This window comes from Megascapheus bottae, chromosome 23, assembly GCF_031878675.1.
Source record: "Megascapheus bottae isolate mThoBot1 chromosome 23, mThoBot2.hap1, whole genome shotgun sequence".
NCBI classification, from domain to species: Eukaryota; Metazoa; Chordata; class Mammalia; order Rodentia; family Geomyidae; genus Megascapheus; species Megascapheus bottae.
In genome coordinates, this window is record NC_143531.1 from 24981005 (window position 1) to 25004063 (window position 23059).

The 23059-nt window shown below is 44.7% G+C and overlaps 1 protein-coding gene across 5 annotated transcripts in view; it reads left to right on the forward strand.

Moving 5' to 3' along the window:
• The window catches only part of Znf827 (zinc finger protein 827), a 140828-nt gene that overhangs the window by 32720 nt on the left and 85049 nt on the right, over positions 1–23059 (forward strand). For all 5 annotated transcript variants that reach the window (XM_090356880.1, XM_090356883.1, XM_090356881.1 and 2 more), the window contains exons 3-4: positions 7746–7918; positions 13070–13478. In XM_090356880.1, coding sequence (XP_090213006.1) covers positions 7746–7918; positions 13070–13478 — 582 coding nt within the window. The remainder of the gene's footprint in view (positions 1–7745; positions 7919–13069; positions 13479–23059) is intronic.

Here is a 23059-nt window from a genome sequence, read left to right on the forward strand (position 1 = left end):
AGACCAGAACAGGAAGTAGGGTGTGAGTCCTCTTAGCTGTATAAAACTCTGCCATTGAAAATGTCCATCCAACTTCAATGTTCTGTGGCAGACTGCTTGGAAATGGCAAGTACTTGACTGAATGGTCACAGCCAACCTCAGTTTGGTGTATATAAGACAAATTGCTATTTCAATGGCCAAGTGAGTTGTATTTCCCTAATTATAATCGCCTTAAAACTTGCATAAATAGCAGACTAGAACTAGGAAAATGGGTACCTGGCCCTCTGGTGACTTTCAAGTCATGCAAACCATTGGCTTTGCCAAAGTTGGTAAAGTGTCCATTTCCTGAAGTGCTAATCAATTCCGAGTTCCATTTCTCCAACATTCTCACCTGCCATCTGGTGATATAGAGAAATGGTTTAAATGGAAATAGAAAAGAGCAAGGGTAGCTGGGTAATTTTGCAGAGGAATAAACTAATCCTGACTTACAGACATTCGTTTAGAGGTGGGAGCCGAGAGAGGAATGACCATTCTGTATGTAACATATAATTTCATGCATATTGTCTGCTTCTGCTTATTGGATAAATGTATGAGTGGAATTCATCTGGACACCAATTACTTGGGGAAAAGCTTAAACCAACTTAATAAGCTGAAATCTGGAAAGATGTGACAGATACAGCTGTCTTGCTTAGGCATATTGTAGTAGCAATGTCATCTAAAAGTGGTATTAGGTGTAACATGCAAAATGTAATTTTTCTCCCAAATGATTAGATGCAGGTAGAATGAGAACGAGGTCATGAGCATCCACTGCTGGTCAGTCTTTTGTTTGTTTTGTTGAAGGATGAACACTATGGAGGAAGAGATGTATTACTTCCTTCCTTCCTCCTTCCCCCTCCCCTCTCTTTGGTTTGAATATAGTCAACCCATGCCAATATCCCCATGGGTTCCTCATCAGAATTTAATGTGAAGAGATGTATTAAAAAAAAAACTTGCTGAAACACTTGATATATTTATTAATCAGTGAAATTGGAAATTTTTCCATTGAAATCAGGAATTTGTTATATTTAGTCTGTCAGATCCCCTGTAGATAGACTTTGACAGAATGCCCCTCCCATATTTAACATATATTACATCCCTTTCCTGTCATCCCAGGCTTTTAAATCGGCTCTGTCCTACGTTAGAATTGGATTAAATATCATAGAATCATAGAATACTTAATTTTATTTATTTTTTCTATCCTAGAGTGGTTCTGTGGTGTTATTCAGGGTCACTGATTTTGTACTCTGAGGAGTTAAAGGACATAAGTGTTCTGCAGTCATCTTTCCCACCCCACCCCCTGTACACACTCTTCTAGTGTCTCAGGGCATCTTGGGATTGAGGTGTAACTTCGTTTTCCCTTAAGAAACATTCTGGGAATATGGTGAGAGCTGCCACTCGTGTTCCTCAACCTTTCTCGTCATTTTGTTTTCTTATTGCCTTAGAAAGAAATTTTAATTTGATTCAAAATAGGTAGACTGAATTTTCAGAGTAGAGGCAAAAAAAGTTCTGTTGCCTACTGATTTGAGTAAATAAGTAGTATCCCCTCCCCTCAAAAAAAAGCTACAAAAATAAATTACTGGGGCCGGGAGTTTGGCCCAGTGGTAGAGTGCTTGCCTGGCATTCACGAAGACCGGGGTTCAATTCTTTAGTACCACATACATAGAAAAAAGCCAGAAGTGGTGCTAAGGCTCAAGTGGCAGAGCTCTAGCCATGAGAAAGTCCAAGGACAGTGCTCAGGCCCTGAGCTCAAGCCTAGGACTGGCAAAATAAATAAATAAACAAATAAATAACTCGCCATCTTGAAAAGCAGGATTTGCATTAAAAATAAAACAGCTGTTGCTCAAAGTGATTCCCCAGAAAAGGTCATGGATAGCTGGTTTTCAAGTTCCAAAAACTCCAGGCTAGTGAAGTTGTTCTTCTCTTGGGTAATTCAGACACCAGCATTGCTTTGACCTTCTTTAGGTCAAGGGAAATCTATCCTATGAAAAAAAAAATAGTGTCTTTTAGGTCTAGCCTTCTTCTTCTTTTCTAAGCAGGATTCTGCGGTGGCCAGGTCATGGTGTATTTACTTCCTTAAGAGTCCAGCACTCGATAGCCTTTCCGCCCCACCAGGGAGACCGTGACACCAGAGGAGGAGGCTGCTTTCATGTGACCTGCGCCCCAGCACATGCCACACGGCTCCTCTGAAAGGGGACCCAACAGAAGGAGGATGATGTCTGTTTGCTAGAAAGATAAATGTCACACATTGACTCAATTCTCTTTGAAGCTACTGTTCTATTGCAGCTAAGAATAAAATAAATGGTTTTTATTTTCAAGACAAAGTTTCTTGTTAGAAGGCCAGCAAGAGTCTCAGGATGCCAGGCTCCTGGTTAAACGAAATAACAGAGAGGGTTTCAGAGAGGAGGATCTCTCTAAGGCATCTTAAGTTTATGCAATGAAATTTAAATACATTTAGAAATAACCCTATCTCACACAGCTGAGAACTAAGACAGTGCCAGGTCAATACATAAGGATTTTCTGGCTGCTGCTTCCTTTCGTATTTAGGGGATGTTATTAAAATTATTGCAGAAAGCATACACAGTCCAGAGATGGAGATGCATGCCCTCCTGCTACTCTCATTAGACTCACTGTTATCGTGGCCTTCATGTGAGAAGGGTTCATGCATTGACTTGTTTAGCAAAGCCACTTTCCCACCAAGATGCAGAACCATCTGTTGCTGTTCTCACTTGTAGTTTTCTGACTGATTTCAACTTAGCCTGGCTGTCGAGACAGCACGCATCTCCCTTGGTTTAAAAAATAGGCATGGATAACATCTGAATCAATAATAAAAATTTAGCCCATTGGTCTGAAATGGCCTTTGAGGGGCAGGTCCAGGAAATTCTACTCAAAGACTTAACAACTCGTGGATAGACTTGGAAAGGCGTTCCTGTGCTGTGGAGATATGGACCAGCAAGTGGAGGTGGAGGGAATGCTCCGGCCGGGTCACCTGGTGTGCTGAGGGTTGTCTGTGTGTGGGGAAGATGTGCTGCATGCCTGTGCACTTGCAAAGCCTCCTGGCTTTCTGCACATTGCTACATAGGATCTAGCAAGATCATTTTTTTTTAATTTCAAAACCTATGGGAAAATTATATTTGTTTACTTGAGGGATTGAAACCCTCCATCTTGTACTTTTTTTTTAACTAGCCCAGTGAAGTTTTGCTTTTGTTGCTTCTCAGATTCATGGGTAGACAAAATGGTAGGACACCAAAATTAAGAGGTGGACTACAACCCTAGCCCTTCCACTCATTAGCAGGACGCCATTAACGTGAGCATACGCTCACCGTTTGGTTTCCTCATCTGTAAGCTGAGCTGTTTTAGGATTATTGCAAGGAGTTCTTTGTGTGATAACGTTCTTGCACTTACTTACTGCCCACTATTGGACTCTTATTTGTGAAAACATAATTGTCAAAAATGGCATTCTTCATTTTTTTAACCTGTTTTTGAATTAAATACATGGCTATCAAGCCTCACAGAAGATTGCCTGCATTGGGCAGGGCTTGTCTATTTAAATAGTTTGTATTAGCCTGCTTTAGTTTGTTTGTTTGTTTAATATAAACTGCCCTGAGTCCAGTGTTGGAGATAGCGCCATGGTCATGGTCCGACTCTTCGTCCTTTCATTCAGGACATGTGCTGGAGAGCCATGTGGGTGGAATCGAGAGAGAGGCAGACACCGCGGGCCAGTGCGGCTCCCCTGGGATTTACAGGCAGTCTACTGCATCACTTCCTTGCACTTCCAGCACTCCACTTTTCTCTTCCCTTGGCCCCAGCCCTTTCTCACTTCCAGCACATACTCACCAAATCAGATGCAGACCCTGGCACAGTCCTGCCCAAGCCGCATCCCCAGCTCTGCCTTCCCCATTAACCTCTCTGCCATCTTTTTTTTTCCTATACTGAGCTGAGTTGGGAGCCACAGGAAGTTCAGCAAGGCCCTCTCTGAGAAGCCCCATGGACTCCTGGGCTTTTATTTCCAGTGACCAGTTCCCATGCTGGCAGGCCCTGAGCGCACGGTGTGGTAACTGTTGCAGTTGTTGGGGTTTGCCCCTGCTGTGATGGGTTGTCTGCTGTGGAGGGGTGTGTCTAGAGTGCATTGTTATTCCTCTTATTACAACTATCCCTAACAAGAGCTTCCATTTACTATGTGGCAGCCGTTTTATATGCCTTCATTACCTCTTATTCCAATAATATCATTGCCTATAAAGAGAACGTGTTTTCTCCAGTGGAGCAAATTAGCAGCCCTCCATCCCACTGAGTCTATTAGCATTTGGTGGAATTTAGTTTTGTTTGCTGTGATATCAACCAGCTGGTGATCTATTGGAAGAAAGTTGTTTACCAGGCAGTTGTAAACTAGGTAAAATTATGAGCATTTCAGATCCTGTTGCCTCAAGAAGGCATGGTTTATTCAGAGGAGGTGGTCATATTTCTCTGGGCTCTAAATTTGAGTGAAATTTACAGCTGTCAGTACCCTGAAAATAGTTTGGCGTATGACATAGAATACATTCTTCCTTGCCCTCTGAAGTATGGAACTTACATTGTACACATATGGGGTGGGTCTTGCTAAAATATGAAGTTTCATTTAGAAATAAATAAGAATGCAAATAGTACCAGGGGAGATTACCGATCCAATTTGAAAAATCAATCATTGCATTCTGGTGACCTTCCTCATTTGGCTTCTCTCTTTCCCACTATCAGCAATTTCAAAAATCTAGTTACATGAATATAGCTATTTGACCACATTGTTTGCAAATAGTTTCTACTTATTGTATTTGAATTTTCCCCACATGACTCATGTGTGTCAATTAAAACTGAGAAAACATTGCTCTAAAAGGAAATGGATTTATAGGAAATAATAATAATGAGTTTAATTGCAGGTGCCTCTGAATTGGTGGTGTGAGGGGGTACTGGGATGTGTCAAAAGAATAGGCATGGCAGGTGTTAGTGAAATCGTCAACCTGGCAATGTTCAGTTTTCCAGTCAATGCCCTCTTACTGCCTTCCTCTGGTGTGTGTGTCATGAAATCACTAGCCAGTAGAAGACTCCTCAGTTTTCCTTTCCTCTCTCAGATAGTTCTATACAATTGGGCAGCTTGAGGTCTCAATTGTGACAAACACTTCCGGAAATCAGGGCTCAGTGGAAGCCTGTGTGTGTCTCTTTCTTTTTACTTTGCTGTTCTTGCCCTTCAAATAGGTATCATTATCACTTTTTTTCCCCTCTCTAGTGTATGACAGTAATCTCACCTAAAGGCCTGATTCAGTCCTTTCTCTTAATCTGTTGCTCAACGTGTAGGGCTTTGTGACCAAGCTAGCAGGTTGGAGGAAAGAGCAGTGAAAGACAGAAAATGAGAGGCAAAATTGGAAGCGGGAATATACACAGACAAGTAGAGGCAGTCAACAAAATCATATAGACAGCAGGGAAGCTCTGTGTGTTGGGGGTGGGGTTAATAAAAATGATTGAAAGCTGGGAACTGGCGGCTCGTGCCTGTAATTCTAGCTACTCAAGAGGCTGAGATCAAAGGATTCTGGCTTGAAGCCAAACAGGAAAGACACATCTTCGAGACTTGTATCTCTAATTTACTAGCAGAAAGCCGGACTCAGAGGTGTGGCTTGGGTTTCTGTGGCCAGCCTCAAGCAATGGAAAAAGTCAAGTGAGAATTTGAGGCCCCAAGTTCAAGTCCCAGTATGAGTCCACTCAGAACCTCATGCTTTCCCTGTAGCCTGCAGTGTACTTTCAGAAACTTGTCATGCAAATGGAAATCTCTTGTTTGCTTTATTTATTCATTTTTCTTCCTACTATCTTTTTCTAAAGTATCTCAAATACTTCCATGTTCTTCTTTCCCTAACAGAGATAGGACTTTGACTAAAATAACCACTATCAGAATCAACAGTAATTATCTGAGATTGTGGAACACTAAGCCAGGATCAGGATTTCCTCAGTGATTTCCGAAGTTTCTTTTACTAGGATTTTGTTTAAACGGGATCCAAACAACCATTCTTACCTTTGTTTTATATTTCTCTTATGTCATAAAAATTCCATTTTAAAATGGCATTTGTGTGTGTGGTTTTGAAGAATGTCCCACACTTTAGGTTTGGCTGAATTCATGAATCCATTCCTTTGGTGTGTGTTTAACTTGTTGTTGTTGTTATTTGTACTTCTGTTATTTGCTAATTAGTGCAGGGACTGAATTTTTCATAAAGTTGTGTCACTGATGGTGTATCAGAAGGCACATAATGCCTTTCTCTCTGCGTGTGTGTGTGTGTACCAGTATTGGGGCTTGAACTTAGAGCCTCGGTGCTGTCCCTTAGCTTTTTCACCAAGGCTAACCCTTAGCTTTTTCACTCAAAGCTGGTGCTCTTCCCCTGAATCCATACCTCCATTTTTGGCTTTTTGCTGGTTAATTGGGGATAAGAATCCCTTAGGCTTTTCTGCCTATGCTGGCTTCAAACCAGTATCCTCAGACCTCTGCCCCCTTAGTAGCTAAGATTACAGGAGTGAGCCACTAGTTCCCAACACATCTTGCATTTTTGCAAGCATGGTCTTAGGTGCTACAGCTTGATCCAGCCTTCATAAAGTTCTATAGCCACCTTTCACTTAAGAGCTTTAGCACCAATGTCCTTTCTTTTTGTTTGTTTTTATAAAACAGACGTAGCCTCACCCTGGACATATGGTTTTATATCTTGTTTATCCTGTAACTCTAATATCTTGGACAGATTCCCGTATCAACATTTGTAGATCTAGCTCATGTTAAATGAGCTCCACTTATTTCATTTTGTTGAATGGATTTGGAACTATTTCTGGTCCTTCAAGATGAAGAAAGGAATGGAGGAGCTTCACTGGCTCTTCTCTTCCCCCCCCCCCCATCTCCCAGTTGCAGGGGTTCTTGTGGTGCCAAGTGGTACAGGTTGATAGACCAGAAGTTTAGCAGTGTAGCGTGGTAACAGAACGGTGCCCTTTGAGACGGTGTATGTGGGACCATGGCCTTAGCTTTACTGAGAGAAAGGAATCCAGTTTTTGCTTCCCTGAATAATGGAGGCTGCTATGGTGGCCTGGTGTGGCTCTTCCGAGAGTAGATAGTGTACGTGCAGCCTCAGAGCAGAGATGACAGCACACTTTGTTAGTGACAACCGAAGGGACAAACAGAAAGGATAACCCCCCCCTACCTTCAGACCGCCCCCCCCCCATGGCTAAATAGGCAGCCAGTGTCTATCTGCTCAAGCTTCAGCTAAACAAGTCAGCAGAAGGAATCCTGAAAAGTTGTCTCCATTAGAGTTGTGTATGTGAATTGTGGCTGGCTGTTGAATTTTCTGTGTGGAACACTGTGTTTTCCCCTGTCTTTATTTCTTACCCCTTTCCAAATCCAGGAATTCAGACCCGGGCCTGTCCATTTCCCTCAAGGAAACCATGCCTCTGAATTTAGGCTCCTCTGCTTGCATATATTGGCTTTCGTGGTATGGGTCAGGCCTGAAGTAGTTCCTTTGAGAGATCTCTGTTAAGTGGAACTAAGCCTGGCACAGGCCGGCTGGTCAGAGTTGGGCCCATGGAACCCCAGTAAAGCGGGTTTCTTCCTGAAGAAAACCAGTCCTAAGATTTCGCCATGGTGCAGAATCCCAGATCATTTTTACATAGCCGTGTGTGTGCATTAGTGCCTTTTTGCTTTTCTTAATGTTCTTTTTTTTCTCCCCCCTCCTTCCAAGCCTCAGAAGAAGAAAGCGGGAAGCCCTTCCAGTGTCCAATATGTGGTTTGGTTATTAAAAGGAAGAGTTACTGGAAGCGGCACATGGTGATTCACACGGGTTTAAAGAGTCATCAGTGCCCGCTCTGTCCATTCCGGTGTGCTCGCAAGGACAATCTCAAATCCCACATGAAGGTAAGCCAGCTGCCACAGGACCCTGGGGAAAGCAGGCACCCTCAGGGACCCTTGCAAAGTCAGGTGCAGGAGGTTTCTCAGCTGAGAGGAAATGCTGTAGCAGAGTGCTCGGTGACAGTGCTCAGTGTAATGTGAAATTCAGCACAAATTGAAAGAGGTGGGGCAGGATCTCTTTACAAATACTCTTGTCCAATTTTTAACCTAGAACTTAAAGGCAGAGAGGATTTTCAGTATTCAAATGGCAAAGATAATGTAAGTGTAGAGGCATCCTTTCTTAAAGAGGAGAGACTGCTTTGGCTGACCTTGAATGGCGATACATTTACAGGACTCTGAAAGAGGAAGGGAATCTGACAGTGTCTGCTGAGCCTCAGCATCAGACACAAGGCTCGTGGTCCTGGTCCCTTCCTGGGCACCTTGTCCTCGACTTCAGCTACTCCCCTCTCCAGCTTTTGAACACAGAAGAATACCCAGAGTTGCCTGATAGGACATGTGAGGACAAACCATTGAGAGACACCTGCAATTTCACTTTAGGGAACCCCATGAAAGACTCAGAGACTGGTCCTGACTGGACCCAGCACCCTCTTTGAGACTGAACCATCGTATCTCCTGAGGTTCCATCATTTTTAATGTCCTATCAAAACCAGTTGGGAGTTCAGCCCTGCAGTCTACCGGTGGAGACTGAATTGGCATGATGACATGTCACTCTTCACTGGGGGTGGAGAGGAGAAGGTAGTAATAGGAAATTGTAGTGCAACTCACTGATGCTGAGTTTTGTCTCAACTTTGAGGGGGCTGATGAGATGAGAGCAGGAGATTTTCAGTTGGACAGACCTGAGTTTAAATGTTGTTATTCAACTAGTTAACCTTTAGACTCCCAATTTTCTCATGTGCCCAATAGGAACAATAGTGACTGTGTGGAGGGCTATCCCTGGTATTATAGGAGCTAGATAACAGCACCAGAGTGAGGGGCATGGGAAGCTTCCATAGCCATTATTTAATTCTAATTAACTACCATGGGCTGTTTTAATAATAATGACAGTGCTGTTTCACTGATAACCTTCCAATAGGGTTTAGCTGTTGACATTATGTATCAAGGGCTTCCTTCCTTGATATAAGTAGAGTGTATGCACATAATTAAGGTATTTGCTTAGTTTGAAATCTTGCAGTCTAATCTTCCTAGAGAGATCAGTAATCACTGTTCAGAAAAGTATGATCAGACAGAGGTTCTATTGAGTTTAGGAAATGGCTTAGAAGATTAAAAATAAAATTAAATCCATGATGTAAGTTGTTTCCTAGCATTTGCCTTTTTCTCCTGGGAGCAGAAGATCCTTTGTGGTTGGAATTCATTTAGCCAGGTGTTTTGGTTGGTTGAATTTTACTGAGCCTACTACTTGCTGATTGTTTTAAGTCTCAAATACTCTGCCACCTCTTTCCTAAGTAAAACAAACAAACAAAAACCTCTTATTTTAAACCTGCAAAGTTGGATTTCATTAGTAGGATGAGACTTGAAAAGGCATGCCTTTAAACCTAGAACTTGTTTTCGTGACTGTGTTTAGCAATCAGGTCTGGTGAATTTAAAGCTTCAACGAGCAGAAAACTTGCATCTAGCCTGACACCTTGTAAGCTTGGTTTCATCTCAGGGTCACTTAAAACAACCTATTTATAAACCCAATGGGGGTGGGGGGAAAGGCTGGGTTTTCAATAGCAGGAACTGCTGACCCTGAAACTACAGGGAGAGGAGTTGCTGCCTCCGTGACACAGGCAAGCCGCCAGGACACTCTTACAGATGTGAGCTACCAGGGCATGCTGGGTCCTGGGGTCTTCAAATGCTTTCAGAACAAATCAATAACCAGTACAATAAAGCAGTTGTATGAAATCACTACTGTATTCAAACTCACGGTGTCCTAACCTGTTGAGCTATGACTTGAGCTTTTGATAAGGAAGTGTTAAGAGGCTCATGCAAGTTTAATTTTAGCCTAGGTGTACTTTCTGTTCCCTGCTCTTTACCTCCTTTTGTGACCCTTTAGAAAAAAATTAAAGATTTCATGGTTTTATTTTATTAAGAATAATTTAACGTAGCAGCCTTTTATAAATACAGTATACACAGACATGTAGTGGCTGTGGTCTTAAATATAACCTCTGCTTCACTCACTCCCAGACTACGGGTAGTTTCTTTATTGCTCAAGGCTGGCACTCTACCATCTGAGCCGCAGCTCCACTTGTGGCTATTTTGTTGGTTCGCTGCAGATAAAACATCTCTCCAGTTTATCTATCCAGGCTAACTTTGAACCACGGTTCTCAGATCTCAGCCTCTTAAAGAGCTAGGATTACAAGTGAACCACCAGTGTGCAGCTTGCATTTCCTTCTTTATGATATATCTTTCAGTATTGAGAATTTAGAGAAACTGATTTTTAATGTAAATTTAACCACCATTTAATCACCATTATTCCTCTGACCTGTCTATGTTGATTGCACAGATTTGTGTAAGAAAAAAGAGATTCCACTTGATTTGCGGGTTTTACTGCATTTCTTATTGGTGTTAGGCACTCTACATATTTTTTTGGTAAGCCTGCCTTTCTTTCATAATGTATTGTGCAGATAGTTTTACGACCGGCCACAGAAGGAGCTCATAAATACTTCCAGCTTCCTTGGGGGTTGTCTTAGATTTCCATTAAGCTTTTTACAACTTTCCTGGATGAGTGAACATACAGGAATTATACACAAAACTCCCAAGCTAGAGCTGAACAGAAAAGGTGAGTAGGAGGGCTAAGATCAAGACCACGGGCTAGTGACAAGAAACTGGAAGGACACTGGATGCTGAGTTCTTCCCCTTATAGCCACCAGTTATTGAGCCAGGACTCTTAAGGCCTTCACTAGCTTACCTGTCCAGTCCCCCTAAGAGTATAAAGTAGATGCTTCTCAAATTTTCTTCAAGCTCTGAAATACTAGCCATACATCCCAGTGATGCAAAGAGATGGCCCTGCTCAGGTCACGTGGTCTGATGGTTGTTGGTGGTGAGGGACTGGGAATAAGTGAGGCCAGAAAATAGCATGCTTTAGGCAAGCATTTCTTCTCTTCAGCAGGTGAAGAGGAACTTTAAAGCAAGCCCTAGGCTAAAGGGACTAAAATGATCATAGGAAAGTAGTCTTCTGTTTCTTAGAGAGAAGAGGTGAAACTGCCACCAGAGGATGCCCGCAGTACACAGCCAAATACTTGTCTCAAAGGCCACATGTGATCTAGTGTCCCACTGGGAAGATGGAGCTCAACTAAAATCCCAAGTACAAGAGACAACCAAACATTGTTTTTTTCCCCCCTTTCAATTTGCATGAATGTTATAATTAAATATAACAAGGCCAGGATCTGGCGGAAAAGAAGCTACATAAAATTCTTGCACATAGACTTTTTGATTGAGAGCTCCTTTTGATTTGAGATCCTGGGCTCTTGCTCTGTCCTTTTCCTTCTTCCAGAAGCTCCTGGAGCTGCTGTCCTTGAATGAGCTCGTCTCTGGGCAGGGAGGGGTCTGAAGATACAAAGATACTTCTAAAATGGAATCTGTCCACTGTACCTCAATCAGGGGCTGTGTGCCCATGCCCTTTTACCACTTCATCCTGGGGCAAACCTTTGGCAGTGCTTGTTAAGAGCCCTCTGGGGCAGTGACTTGAGCCCCTGTATGAGTTGGGTTCAGGTGCCGGTAGCAGGTGAAAGAATCAGACCTAGTAAAATCTTTCGGTGGGGAAGGCATGGGAAGGGGGTAATGTAATGAGCAGGGACAGGAGTGTGCATGCCTTGCCTGGACAGAATGGAAGGCTTTTAATGGGCAGAGCTTCGTTAACAACTAAATGAAATGTTTCTGGTTACTTCTGAACAAGAACTTGGGTTTGGGGGGGACCTAGAATTACTTCTGTTGTTTTGTGTAAAAAGCCACAGTGGGGTGCTGTAGCAACAGGATCTCACCATTAACTTTTAATTTCTTTGCTTTTGTTGGTCACTTAACATTATTTAAAAGTATGTTTTGGCTGGTGAAGAATGCTTTTGGATTGCACTCAGCAGACATAAACAGCTGTAGTAAAACTTGCTGTCTTAGGAAAGAAACCCACGCAGAGGGCCAGGTGGTGTTATAGAGGGACAAAAAGAACCTTTTCTAACATCCATAGGTCCTGGGTTCAAATCCTAGTTGGGTCACCTCTGCACAATGGAAAGTCCACTTGATTTGGAATTCCAATCGGCTTATGTTCTGCTTTGACCAGATCACATAACTTTCCAAATCATTTGGCCTAAATCTACCCAATTGGCAGTTTCTCTTCTAGGGAGGGCCAGCCCTGAAATAGCAGAGAGTAGCAGGGTCGTCTCTGAAGCACATTGGCAGAGATGAACCCGGGAAGTTCTAAGCTTGGGAGCACATGCCAGCTTGAAGCTTGGCTTGGGCTCCTGCAATGACTTCCTCACATTTTCAAGTACTAACTTTGGTAGTGACAGGAAGGGGCAGGGGAAATAAAAATTGCTTGCCATTTTTACAGCTCCAGGTGGGACCAGAGCTGGGTTTCGAAGTCTGCATTCTTCCATGCAGACATCAGAATCCTCAGCCTGGTGTGGTCGCTGCGTTTGGAAAACTTCCTCTTGTTAAGAATGCTGGCTGAGGGTCCTGCTCTGCTCTCATCCTGTAGAATTGCAAGCCACTTCTCTCTGGGTTGGGTGGGGGGGGGATTAGAGGAGGAGAGGAAGGGTCTACAGCTTCTCTATGTAGGAAACGGGAATTCCCAGGAGACTGTAACCTCTTAAATTAATCTAACAGTAGTACTTGGAAGATTGAAATTATGGTTTGCAAAAACATCACGAATTCTCTAGGTGGCTGTACCTGGGTCTGTGGTGAGGAGAGTAAGCTGACAGGTCTCCCTATGGACCTCCAGGGAGTAATTATGCCAGCTCACACGGCGAGGGGACCTTCTGAGGCTGGATGGCTGTGGCCCCAGGGTCCTCCTGCAGAAGCTGGGCCATCGGGCTGTCCCCGTCCCCGCTGCGGGCTGTCCCCGGCCCGCCTGCCTTCCTGGGTGCGGAAGCTGGGCCTGGGCCTGACCTGGGGTCCCAGGCCTGGGCGGGGCGGGGCCCGCTGACCTCCCCGCTGACCTCCCCGCGTCCCCCCCCCCCCCGCCAGGTTCACCAGCACCAGGACCGCGGCGAGACCTTCCAGTGCCAGCTGTGCCCCTTCACCTCCTCGCGCCACTTCAGCCTGAAGCTGCACATGCGCTGCCACCAGCACTTCCTGAGGACGGAGGCCAAGGTCAAGGAGGAGGCCCCGGACCCCGAGGGGGCCGCGCCCGCCGGGGCCCGCACGCCGCCCGCCGCGCCCGCCCGGACCCCGCCGCCGCCGCCGCCCCCCGGCCTGCGGGCCCCGCGCGTCAAGGACGAGCCCCGGGGGGACGACGACCACGACCACGACGACGACGAGCGGCCCGCAGGGCCCAGGGACGCCGCCGGCGAGTTCGCGGCCAGCGCGGCCGCCGCGCTCTTCAGCCAGGACATCTCGGTGAAGATGGCGTCGGACTTCCTCATGAAGCTGTCGGGTACCCGAGGGCCAGGGCCGAGGGCCGCGGCGGGGCGGGGGCAGGGGGGAGGGGGAGGGGCCGGGGAGGGGGGTGTGAACTCCAAGGCTAAGGCTCCACCCCTTGAGCCACCCCCTGTTCTCTGGCGGTTCACTGGAGAGAAGAGGCCCAGGTTCTTTTGGGCCCAGGCTGGCTTTGAACCTTGGTCCTCAGATCTCAGCCTCCTGCGTGGCTAGGATGGCAGGTGTGGTGGCTAGGATGGCAGGTGTGGTGGCTAGGATGGCAGGTGTGGTGGCTAGGATGGCAGGTGTGGTGGCTAGGATGGCAGGTGTGGTGGCTAGGATGGCAGGTGTGGGCCTGCCTGCCTGCCTCCCTCCCTCCCTCTCGCCCTCCCTCCCTCCCTTCCTCCCTTCCTTCTCTGTCTTTCTCCCCACCCCGCTTCCTTCCTTCCCTCCGTCCTTTTCTTGTGGAGTTAGACATTGCTTCCTGGGAGCCTTGCCCTCCTCCTGTGGTCGCCCTCTTTCGGACTCTTGTTTGGTGAGGAGCAGGAGTGAAGGTCCGTCGGGTCGGTGCACCAGGTTTCATGGCTTTGCATGTGCCCGGGCTCTGTTTAACCTGGGTTCTGTTGTTAGGGTTTCTGTAAAGGACGGGTAGATGGACAGGTGGATGGACGATAGAGCATTCCTCATTGGTTCATTGCTTCAAGTTCTTGAGAGATTTTCCAAAAACACACCTGACAAACAGGATTTATAGACATGTGTAATTGGAACAAATGGTAAAGGCTGCTGTCACGGAGGGTTTTCTTTTAGATTTTTTATTACGGTAAAACATGTCTAACATAAACTTTACTGTCTGAATCATTTTTAGGTGTGTGATTGCATGGCATCAATACCAGTGTATTGCTGTGTAGCTGTCCCTCTTCATCTCTAGAATTTTCCATCCTCCCAAAGGGCACTCATTAGATAATTACGCCCCATTCTCTCCCTTCAGTATAACCACTCTTCATTTCTACCTCTATGAAGTTGACCACTCTAGGTAATTCACATAAAATGGAATTAAAACATTCTTTTTCAAGCTGCCCTAACGCCCTTAGAAAAGAAGATGATGTATAAATGGCAAAAAAAAAAGTCTGTTGTTAATAATTGACATCGCCTTCTATTGCTATCAAATTACACATGATGTTTCTTTTTGGGTGGGTGTTTTTTTTTGTCAATTTTTTCCAGGGTCTTTGATTTAATGGTGTTAAAAAGGAGTGAAGAGTTGTTAGATGTTTTTTTGTCTGACTCTCTTGGCGTAATAAGACACGTTGTGGGACTGTGCTGTTACTCATTATGTTTTGAAAAGTATGATTTTAAATTTTAAAGGGGTTGTAGAGGGTGGGGAAAGGTCGGTTGAGAATTGGTTCTGTCTGCCAGTGTAGGTGGCAGTCCCCAGGATAATTTCCAAATGCCATTTCAGCTCTCTGGAGATTGACAATACCCTTTAAGTGGAGAATAATTGGTCACCGCCTTCCTTTAAATGGACTGTGAGTTGCATTTCACTAAATGTCATTGCCAGGTGAATGAGAGGCTCAGCTTTCCTCTGAAGTCCCTTTGCTAGATGACACCTCATCAGGCCTTTGGGAATGTCCCCTCACCCTGGACCTTTGCTCTTCTGCATTGGGAGAGTTGGGACGGAATGAGGAGAAGCAGGGGGTGAGAAATGAGGCATTCCCCAATGAGCTGAGGAGGACGAGATCAAGAGGAGCCGTGGACCCTCAGGCCAGCCTGTGGCAGGACTGAGGGTGCCCTGCTGCAGAGGAACAGTTGTGGGACTTGAGTGTGTCTGTGGGGTCCCTGAGGCCTCTTCCCCTTGCCTTTTCCCTCTTCCATCCCAATCTCAGGGAAAATGGTATTTTACACACTGGAATTTTATATTAAAGCAAACAACTATGGGGGAAATGCATGTTTCTAGTTTCTAGTTTTCTATTGGCTGTCTCCTCCAGAGATGGTCTAGTTCTTCCTGACAACCTGGCCTGTGACAGCAGATAGGACAGCAGAAAGGCCTTCTGTTCTGAGCTTGTGTCCTGTGGTCCAATTGAAGAAACACATGTGATATATTCATTTAGCATCAGTTAGAATGCTCCATGTTTTCCTACCTCAAAGGAGCATTATAACTCCAAGGTGATCATTTAAAATCTGGGTACCAGCAAAGAAGGAGGTGGACAGATTGAATCTTTGGATAAAACCCTGGTGTCTGATGCACAGTTCTTGCTGGGCTCAGGGCTGAGCACCCCATCATCAAGGTATCAGGCTATAATTAGCTCTGGCCCATCTCAGGGAGCAGACGATAAGGCTTTGAATGAGCATTGCAAATAGCAGAGACAGTCAGGAGAAGAATGAGGGAAAAGGAAGGATATCGCAGATTGGGGTGAGATTCCAAGCACCAAAGCTTTATATTGTGACCTGTTTTCTCAGTTAGCTATTGATGAGGAGTTGTTTATGGTTTAGCAACCAAGTATTTACTGACTGATCAGTTGCATAAAGAAACAGATAACAAATGCACACTCTTTATGCAAAAGGCCCATGCAGCTATTTTATGGTGGCTTACCAGAGGTCCTGAAACCTGACTTGTATGCACTGTTACCTAGCAACCTGTTATAAAGTCATGGGGGAGTGGGATGCATTGGTAATTTGTGTGTGTGTGTGTGTGTATGTGTGTGTGCATATTTGGATGTAAATGTAAACTTGGTGACTATGCCAGTGCAACCCACAGGAGGAGAAGATAAGTTAAAAGGAAAAGAATACATTTTCTGCAGGGATTTTTTTTTTTAATTCTACGAACTGTGTGGTTGGTCCAGCCCCACAATTGATAGCTTGCATTTTGTTGTGTGCTCTACCTGACTCTGTCTGTGGATATAATGCAGGAATGGAAAGGCCAACCCCCAGGGAGCTGTGGCTCAGTTTCTGGCTCTTCCTGTCCTCCAGTGGAGTAGATGAGTAGTTAGCCTTGGGCTCTTTCCCTTGGTGTCATAACAGTGCCATTGTTCTTGTGGGGAGTTTTCACAGAGCTCTGTCCACGCACCTGCTGGAACACTAGGGTGCAGCTGTTTGAGTCTGGGAGTCTCTGTGCCAGCCGGATCACTGTCTGAAAAGCTGGTGCACAGTGACAAATTCAAGCGTGCAGACACCTACTTGTTTCCAAAAGAGAGCGAAAACACTTGACGCTTTCTTGCCTAGTTATTAAGGGAAGTCATTCTTGATCCTTCCATTAACACTGAGAAAGATGCTTGAATGGAACCAAATGAGATTTGGAATCACTGACTCTGGGACCATTTTAAATGCACTCTAAATTCTTTTATCACACTCCCTCCCATTGGGGAGTTTCTCACTTTAGGACTCCAAATTAAAAACACAAGCAAACACAAAACCTTTCCAAAGCAACAACTACTTTTTGAGCCCATTCTTCACATTCCTGTATCCTCAAGCAGAATGTGGCTCCCCAGAACACCCCCCTCCCCAACTCAGTATCATGGAGGATTCAGGGAAGAATACAGAGCAGCATTTACTGCAGGCCTTCCAAGAGAATTTTCTAGACTTTGCTTAGGGTTTTAACCTGGGAGGCAGGCCTTCTAAGAGCTAGCGACCTGCTGTTTTCCTAGTTCTTTCCTGGAAGCCAGAAGATATATGCAAATCCTGGTATGATGGGGAAGCCGGCCCAGGTCCTGTGATTGGAGTTTGCTGAGGAGAGGCGGTTCCCCCGTGGTGGGAAGCTGCAGCTCTGGCAGATCCTGGCCCATCTCCATGCTAACAGCAGTTCTTAATGTCCTCTGCTGCATGGCAAGCTTGTCTGGGGAGGGTTTTTTGGTTTTTTGGTTTTTTTGCAAAATGTCAGGGCCTAGAAATAATGATTTAATTAATTGGTCTGGGATAAGCCCCAGACAATGATATTTTCTTTATAATTCTCAGGTGGTTCTAACATACAGTCAGGACTAAGGACTGTGATGTGGTGTAAAGACCCAATACTGGGTACTATGTTTCTTCTCCCTGTGTTCCATCCCAGACCACAAAAAGGAGGTGAAAGATGGATCTGAGTCATTGCATTGTAGGTCAGAGTTGGCGTGGGGAGCAGACCCTATGGTTTTTTGCTCACGATACCTCATGACAAGAGATTTTTGTCCAGTTCAAGTGTGTGTATGTGTGTACATGTGCCTGCACAGTTTGTGGTGTTGCTCCTGAGTTTTTTTAGTCAAGGCTAGCTCTCTACCACCTGAGCTATAGCTCCCTTTCTGGCTTTTTTAGTAGTTTATTGGAGATAAGAGTCTTACAGACTTTCCTACCTCGGCTGGCTTTGAACCAGGCTCCTCAGATCTCAGCCTCCAGTTCAAAATCTTTGACCCAGTGGAGGCCCATCAAGGAGCTGGGACCGTGAGCATTCAGAGCTTGATTATAAGTTGCCTGCAGTGGCCTTACATCATTTCTCTTTCTGTAGACTACGCCTTTTAAGACAGAGCATTTAATTCTAGCTCTCCAAATTATAACCAAACGGTTGACAGAAACTTGGCACCTCACTTGTTGGCAGGGAATATCTTTTTTGTCCCTGGTTTTCCAAAATAAAAGATATAAGTTACATCAACTCTTTTAAATTTGGAAGCTGGAAAAAAAACCCAAAAGATGTTGTACTGTCTCCCACATCATATTAATTTCATAAAATGGAGACAGAAATAATTTTAACTAGGCAAGTTGGACCTTTTAAAACAAATCCTTATTTACAGTTTCACAGCAATGTGTAATTTGCTCCAGGTTTATTAGTGGCTTGGTTGGCCATAAGAGGGCAAAGGTGTTGGTGTGTAAATGAAGGGGCGCTGGTAGAAGTACCTGAATCATATCTGGCCCAGTGGCCTTGCTTCTGTTCCTTCCATCTGTTGCACACTATGTATGCATCTGGAGGTAAGATAGGACTTAGGTGTCAATGGCAGGTCCCCAGTTGGAGAAGGAGGCTTGGGAGATGCTCATTGGGCTGAGTCATCACTTTTGCACAGTGGCTGTGATGGGCCTTCCTCCATGTAAAAAGCCACCTTTGTGCTCTTCATACCAGGACACGTCTTCATCATGTGTCCTTGTTTTCCATACACCAGCAGTGCTCTTCTGAGCACCTGTTTGGGGGGAAAGGGAGCATCTATGTGTAGACTGCTTGAATGGCCTTTTGAATCCCTGAGCTTTATTGAACTTGGTGAGTCATATGAGAGAGATGGGGGGGGGAGGCTCTTTCCTGTTTTTCATGACTTGTTCCTTCTTGACTGCTCTGAGTCACAGAGGGCAGATGGAATCATAAACGAAGCCTGGAGCTGCACACACCGGTGTTGAAATGTGCATGGGTAAAGACTTTGCTCCTGACTCATGACGGATCATGTCTACTGTGTAGAGTGCTTACTCTGTGCTGTTTCACTGTGAGCGGAATGTAATAGTACCATTCCCATCATTCACACGAGGACTCTAAGAAGATTGCTCAAGTCCACACAGCTAGCAAGTCCCTGGACTTGAGCTCGTTCCCAACAGCCAGGCAGGAAGTTGGCTCCCATTCTTTACACGTTCTTACAATAGGCTTTTGCCATGTGGAGCCCTTCTCAGAATATGTTGCATCGTTACAGTAATGGTTGTTGTTATTATTTGTGGAGCTAGGGATCCCCATCAGCGGCCCTGGGATGTAGACAGGTGCCCTCCACCAACCCACAGAGAGAGCCTGCAAAGCTGCATGGTCATTTTAGTCTTCTCGGGGAGTATTTAGTCGAGAACTGGAAGTTGCGCCATCACTTAGACTTCTCAGGGAGTGTTTGCGGAGAGTGGTAACAGGAAGGCCTGCACAGCTTGCCGGGAGCTTTGCAGTCCTGTCACAATGCTGTGAAGAGGAGGAATCTACATCTTGGACTCAGTGATAGGTGATGAAAGCTGGAATGCAGCTCATTCTTACCTCACGGTGTTGCACGTAGCATCGTTCTGAAATTGCCGTCAGAATAATTTTTCTGATAGACCCTAGGAGAAATTCATTAAGATCTCTTTGTTTTGGTAAAAGCCCAGTCCTTGTCTTCCTTCTTGCCGGAGTGTATTTTCTTCTATCTGCTACCGCTGTGATAGCTACCACTTCTGTCTCCTACCTAGGGTAAGTGCACTCAGTAATCTGAGTACGTCCAGGGAGGGAGCCAGGCTCTCAGCCAACCTCTCCATGCAGTTCCCTCTTACCCCTCACTGCAGTGTGACACATGGTCATGATATTAAACCTAGTTTACAGATGAGGAAGCTGAGCCTCGAAGGCTTCTGCTGCAAGACAGAGCAAAGAGGCAGCTCTGTCTAATTGCAGAGGCTTGGCTCATGACCACTTAATTAGCTATTACCTAATTTTTATTTCTCAGTTGTGTGAACTGTCTTTTGACCTCCGTCTGCTTCGTGTTTATTTTCCTTGGCTTCAAACCATGGCATCATTTCTATTGCACGTGCTTTTAGTCTCTAATCTGGTTACATTGTGTGTCTGCGCAAGTGTGTGTGTGTGTGTGTGTGTGTGTGTGTGTGTGTGTGTGTGTTCAAAATGTTTATCGTCTCTCCTTGCACTTGTAGTCTTCACCTCATACCTGGACTACCCCCAGCCAGCTAGCTCAGCCCAGCACCCCTCCCCATGTGCCCTTCTTCACTTTCTTTCGTGCTGTCCCCGGGTTCCCTCTCTTCTGTCTTCCTCTTTCTGGGAGCTGAGCATCTCCCCGTGGGGGTCACAGTCTGGGAAGGGGGCCACTCCTGTGAGCCCCTCCCCTGCCCAGCTCTTGAGGGTCCTTGGGTGATCCACAGTGACAGAAGTCATGTGCAACTGATCCAGCATGCCAACATAGTAACTTCAATGACAAGGGTGACAGGCGCGAGAGGCTGTCAGTTAGAGTAGGTCATCAGCATTTTCCCTGAGCAGCACTAGAGAGAATACTGTCCAGCCTTCAGGTTCTCTTCCTTTCTTCCAGTCCCCATGTTCCTAGCTGCGATCTCATTCTCGCAATGTGTTAATAGGATGAATTTAAAATACAACTTTTCTTTCACATGGACTCAGGGTTTGATAGGTTTTCCAGGACTTGTCTTTCCTGCTGTTGACAAGGGAACTGTCCTGTCTGTTAAGTGGGTAACTGCAGATGGCTACTTTTGCTCATTATGTGTGGGTTTCAGTAGTGCCGTGTGGAGAAAGAGTTTATTTATTCATTTAAAGTGCTCGAGGCCCCACTCCCTGGGGTTTACACTCTTCTCTCGCCGGGCTCTTCTCACCTTGGCTCGGGCTCCACATTCGGGGCTATTACAAGGGAACTTTGCCGTCTTGCTTCAGGTGTTCGCATCCCAAAGTCTAGCCAGGGTTTAACCCAGGTGGAGGTGATTGGGAAAGAATAGAGGGTTAAAATCTCACTATTCCAACGTGATTTCAGGGAAATTAAAGAGTAAGATGTAAAACTTCTTGCCGCATGTTTTAAACATTCTATTTGCATATGGACGTTTAACATTTAAAATGAATATTCAGCTTCAGTTAACTATCATTTTATTAAATCATGCCCTTTCTTGTGGTTTCAAAGGGCATTTTTGTTTGTTTGTTTTCATTACTTAAAGCACATTTTCATGTGTACTACCGTGACATTCTTCTGTTTTGTTGTTTTGTGCCAGTCCTAGGGCTTGAAGGGGCTTCTTTTTGCTCAAGGCTACAGTTTCACTTCTGGCTTTTTTATCTTTTTGGTTAGTGGAGTAGGTAGTTTATTGGAGTCTCATGGACTTTTCTGTCCAGACTGGCTTGAAACCTCAATCCTTGTATCTCAACCTCCTGAGTAACTAAGATTACAAGTGTGAGCTTCCTAGCTTCTGACTCTATTCCAGTCATTACAAATAGGTGATTTTTTAAAAGGTGCAGCATTTTTGGCTCCTGTGTTTTCTTTACTGTAAAATATGAAGTCTATAAAACAGTAATGATTTGTTCATTTTCTTGGCTTTTTAAAATATTAGATCCAGTTTTGTTCAAGCAAAATTTTACATGAAATCTCAAGATAGAAGCCATATAAAACTTGGTTTTGAAATTTAATTTATTATGTTTAGTTTAAAATCTAAACAATTAGGAAATCAGTTACTCTGGTATTATAGGATATGGACACTTACTTTAGCAGCGATATTGTCCGGTGTATTTCTAAATTTATTTTGCTGGGTATCAGTTTCACACACTACTGCTTTGTATCAGGCTTGGGCTGTTGGTGGCACACCTGTAACCCTAGCACTCAGGAAGTTGAAGATTAGATATTTCAGAGTCCAAGGTCAGCCTGGGCTACGTAGCAAGACTGTCTTAAACAAAAACAAGACAAAAGAAGACACAATGATAAAGAGAATAGTTGCAGGAAAATGGGAAGCAAATTTTAACAACTTGTAATCTCAAGATTCCTTTAGATTTATTCAGATGCTTGGAAAAAGAGTATAATTCTCTAAAACTTCTGCTTCAGCCTAGACAACACTTAGTAATAGTCTTCACTTCTTACAACAAATGACAGCCACGACACATTCAGAGCCATGCACCATTCTGTATGAATGGCGTGATTGTTTCTCCATGAACTATCAGTTGGGAAACGGACTTCATGACTTTAGAGCTTTGTTTCTCCATGAACTCTCAGTTGGGAAATGGATTTCATGACTTTCGAGCTTTGATTCTTCACCTGCCATGTGGAAATAACATTAGTCATGGTGAGGGTAAGACAAGCTAATCCAGGCTAACCCCTCACAAGACGATATGTGCTATACATTCTGCAAGTAACTTGTGACTCTAGCTACCCATCGCCTTTGTCTGTCTGTCTGTCTGTCTGTCTGTCTGTCTGTCTAGTTTGGTCTTCCAGCCACAATCAGAAGTTTCCCCAGAGCACACACTCTAGAACCTGCCTGGCATTTCACTTAAGATAGGCATTGCCAGGGGACAGTTGATAATGTCTGGGGCTGGGAGAAGGTTATGTTAAAAACTGGTAGGGAGCTACTGGCAGCTGGCAGGTAGAAGCTAGGGATGTGGGGAGACATCCTCCAGTGGGCAGGTCAGCCTATCTTCAGGATATAATCCAGTCTGGTCGGCAGTGGTGCTGGGGTTGAGAGACTGATTGGAGGCATGCCATAGACTCCTATTGCTGTCAGGTTACAGTTTTACGTGGACATGCATGCTCAGGCCTAACTTTTTTTTTTTTTAACATCAGGGCTAAGTGAACCGTTTCTTTATTAATGATAGACAACTAGAACAGTCCTTTGAAAGCAAGGGCAAATGAATTAACTTGTTGACATAAGTTAGCACATTAGTACTCTCCAGGGAGTTGACACTTCATGGAGAAGACAACTGAGGATGCACATCTTAAAACTAAATGTTAAATCAATTTAATATATCATGTACAGATCTACATTTGAAACAAACACGGATTGTAATCCTTGCAACATACCCTAGAGTTTTTTGGAGCCTGGAAGGTCATTGATCCGTAGTCTCTTTCAGCTATAAGAGTCTGGCTTGGGGCCAGGAGTTTGGCCTAGTGGTAGAGTGCTTGCCTAGCATGCACTAAGACCTGGGTTCAATTCCTCAGTACTACATACATAGAA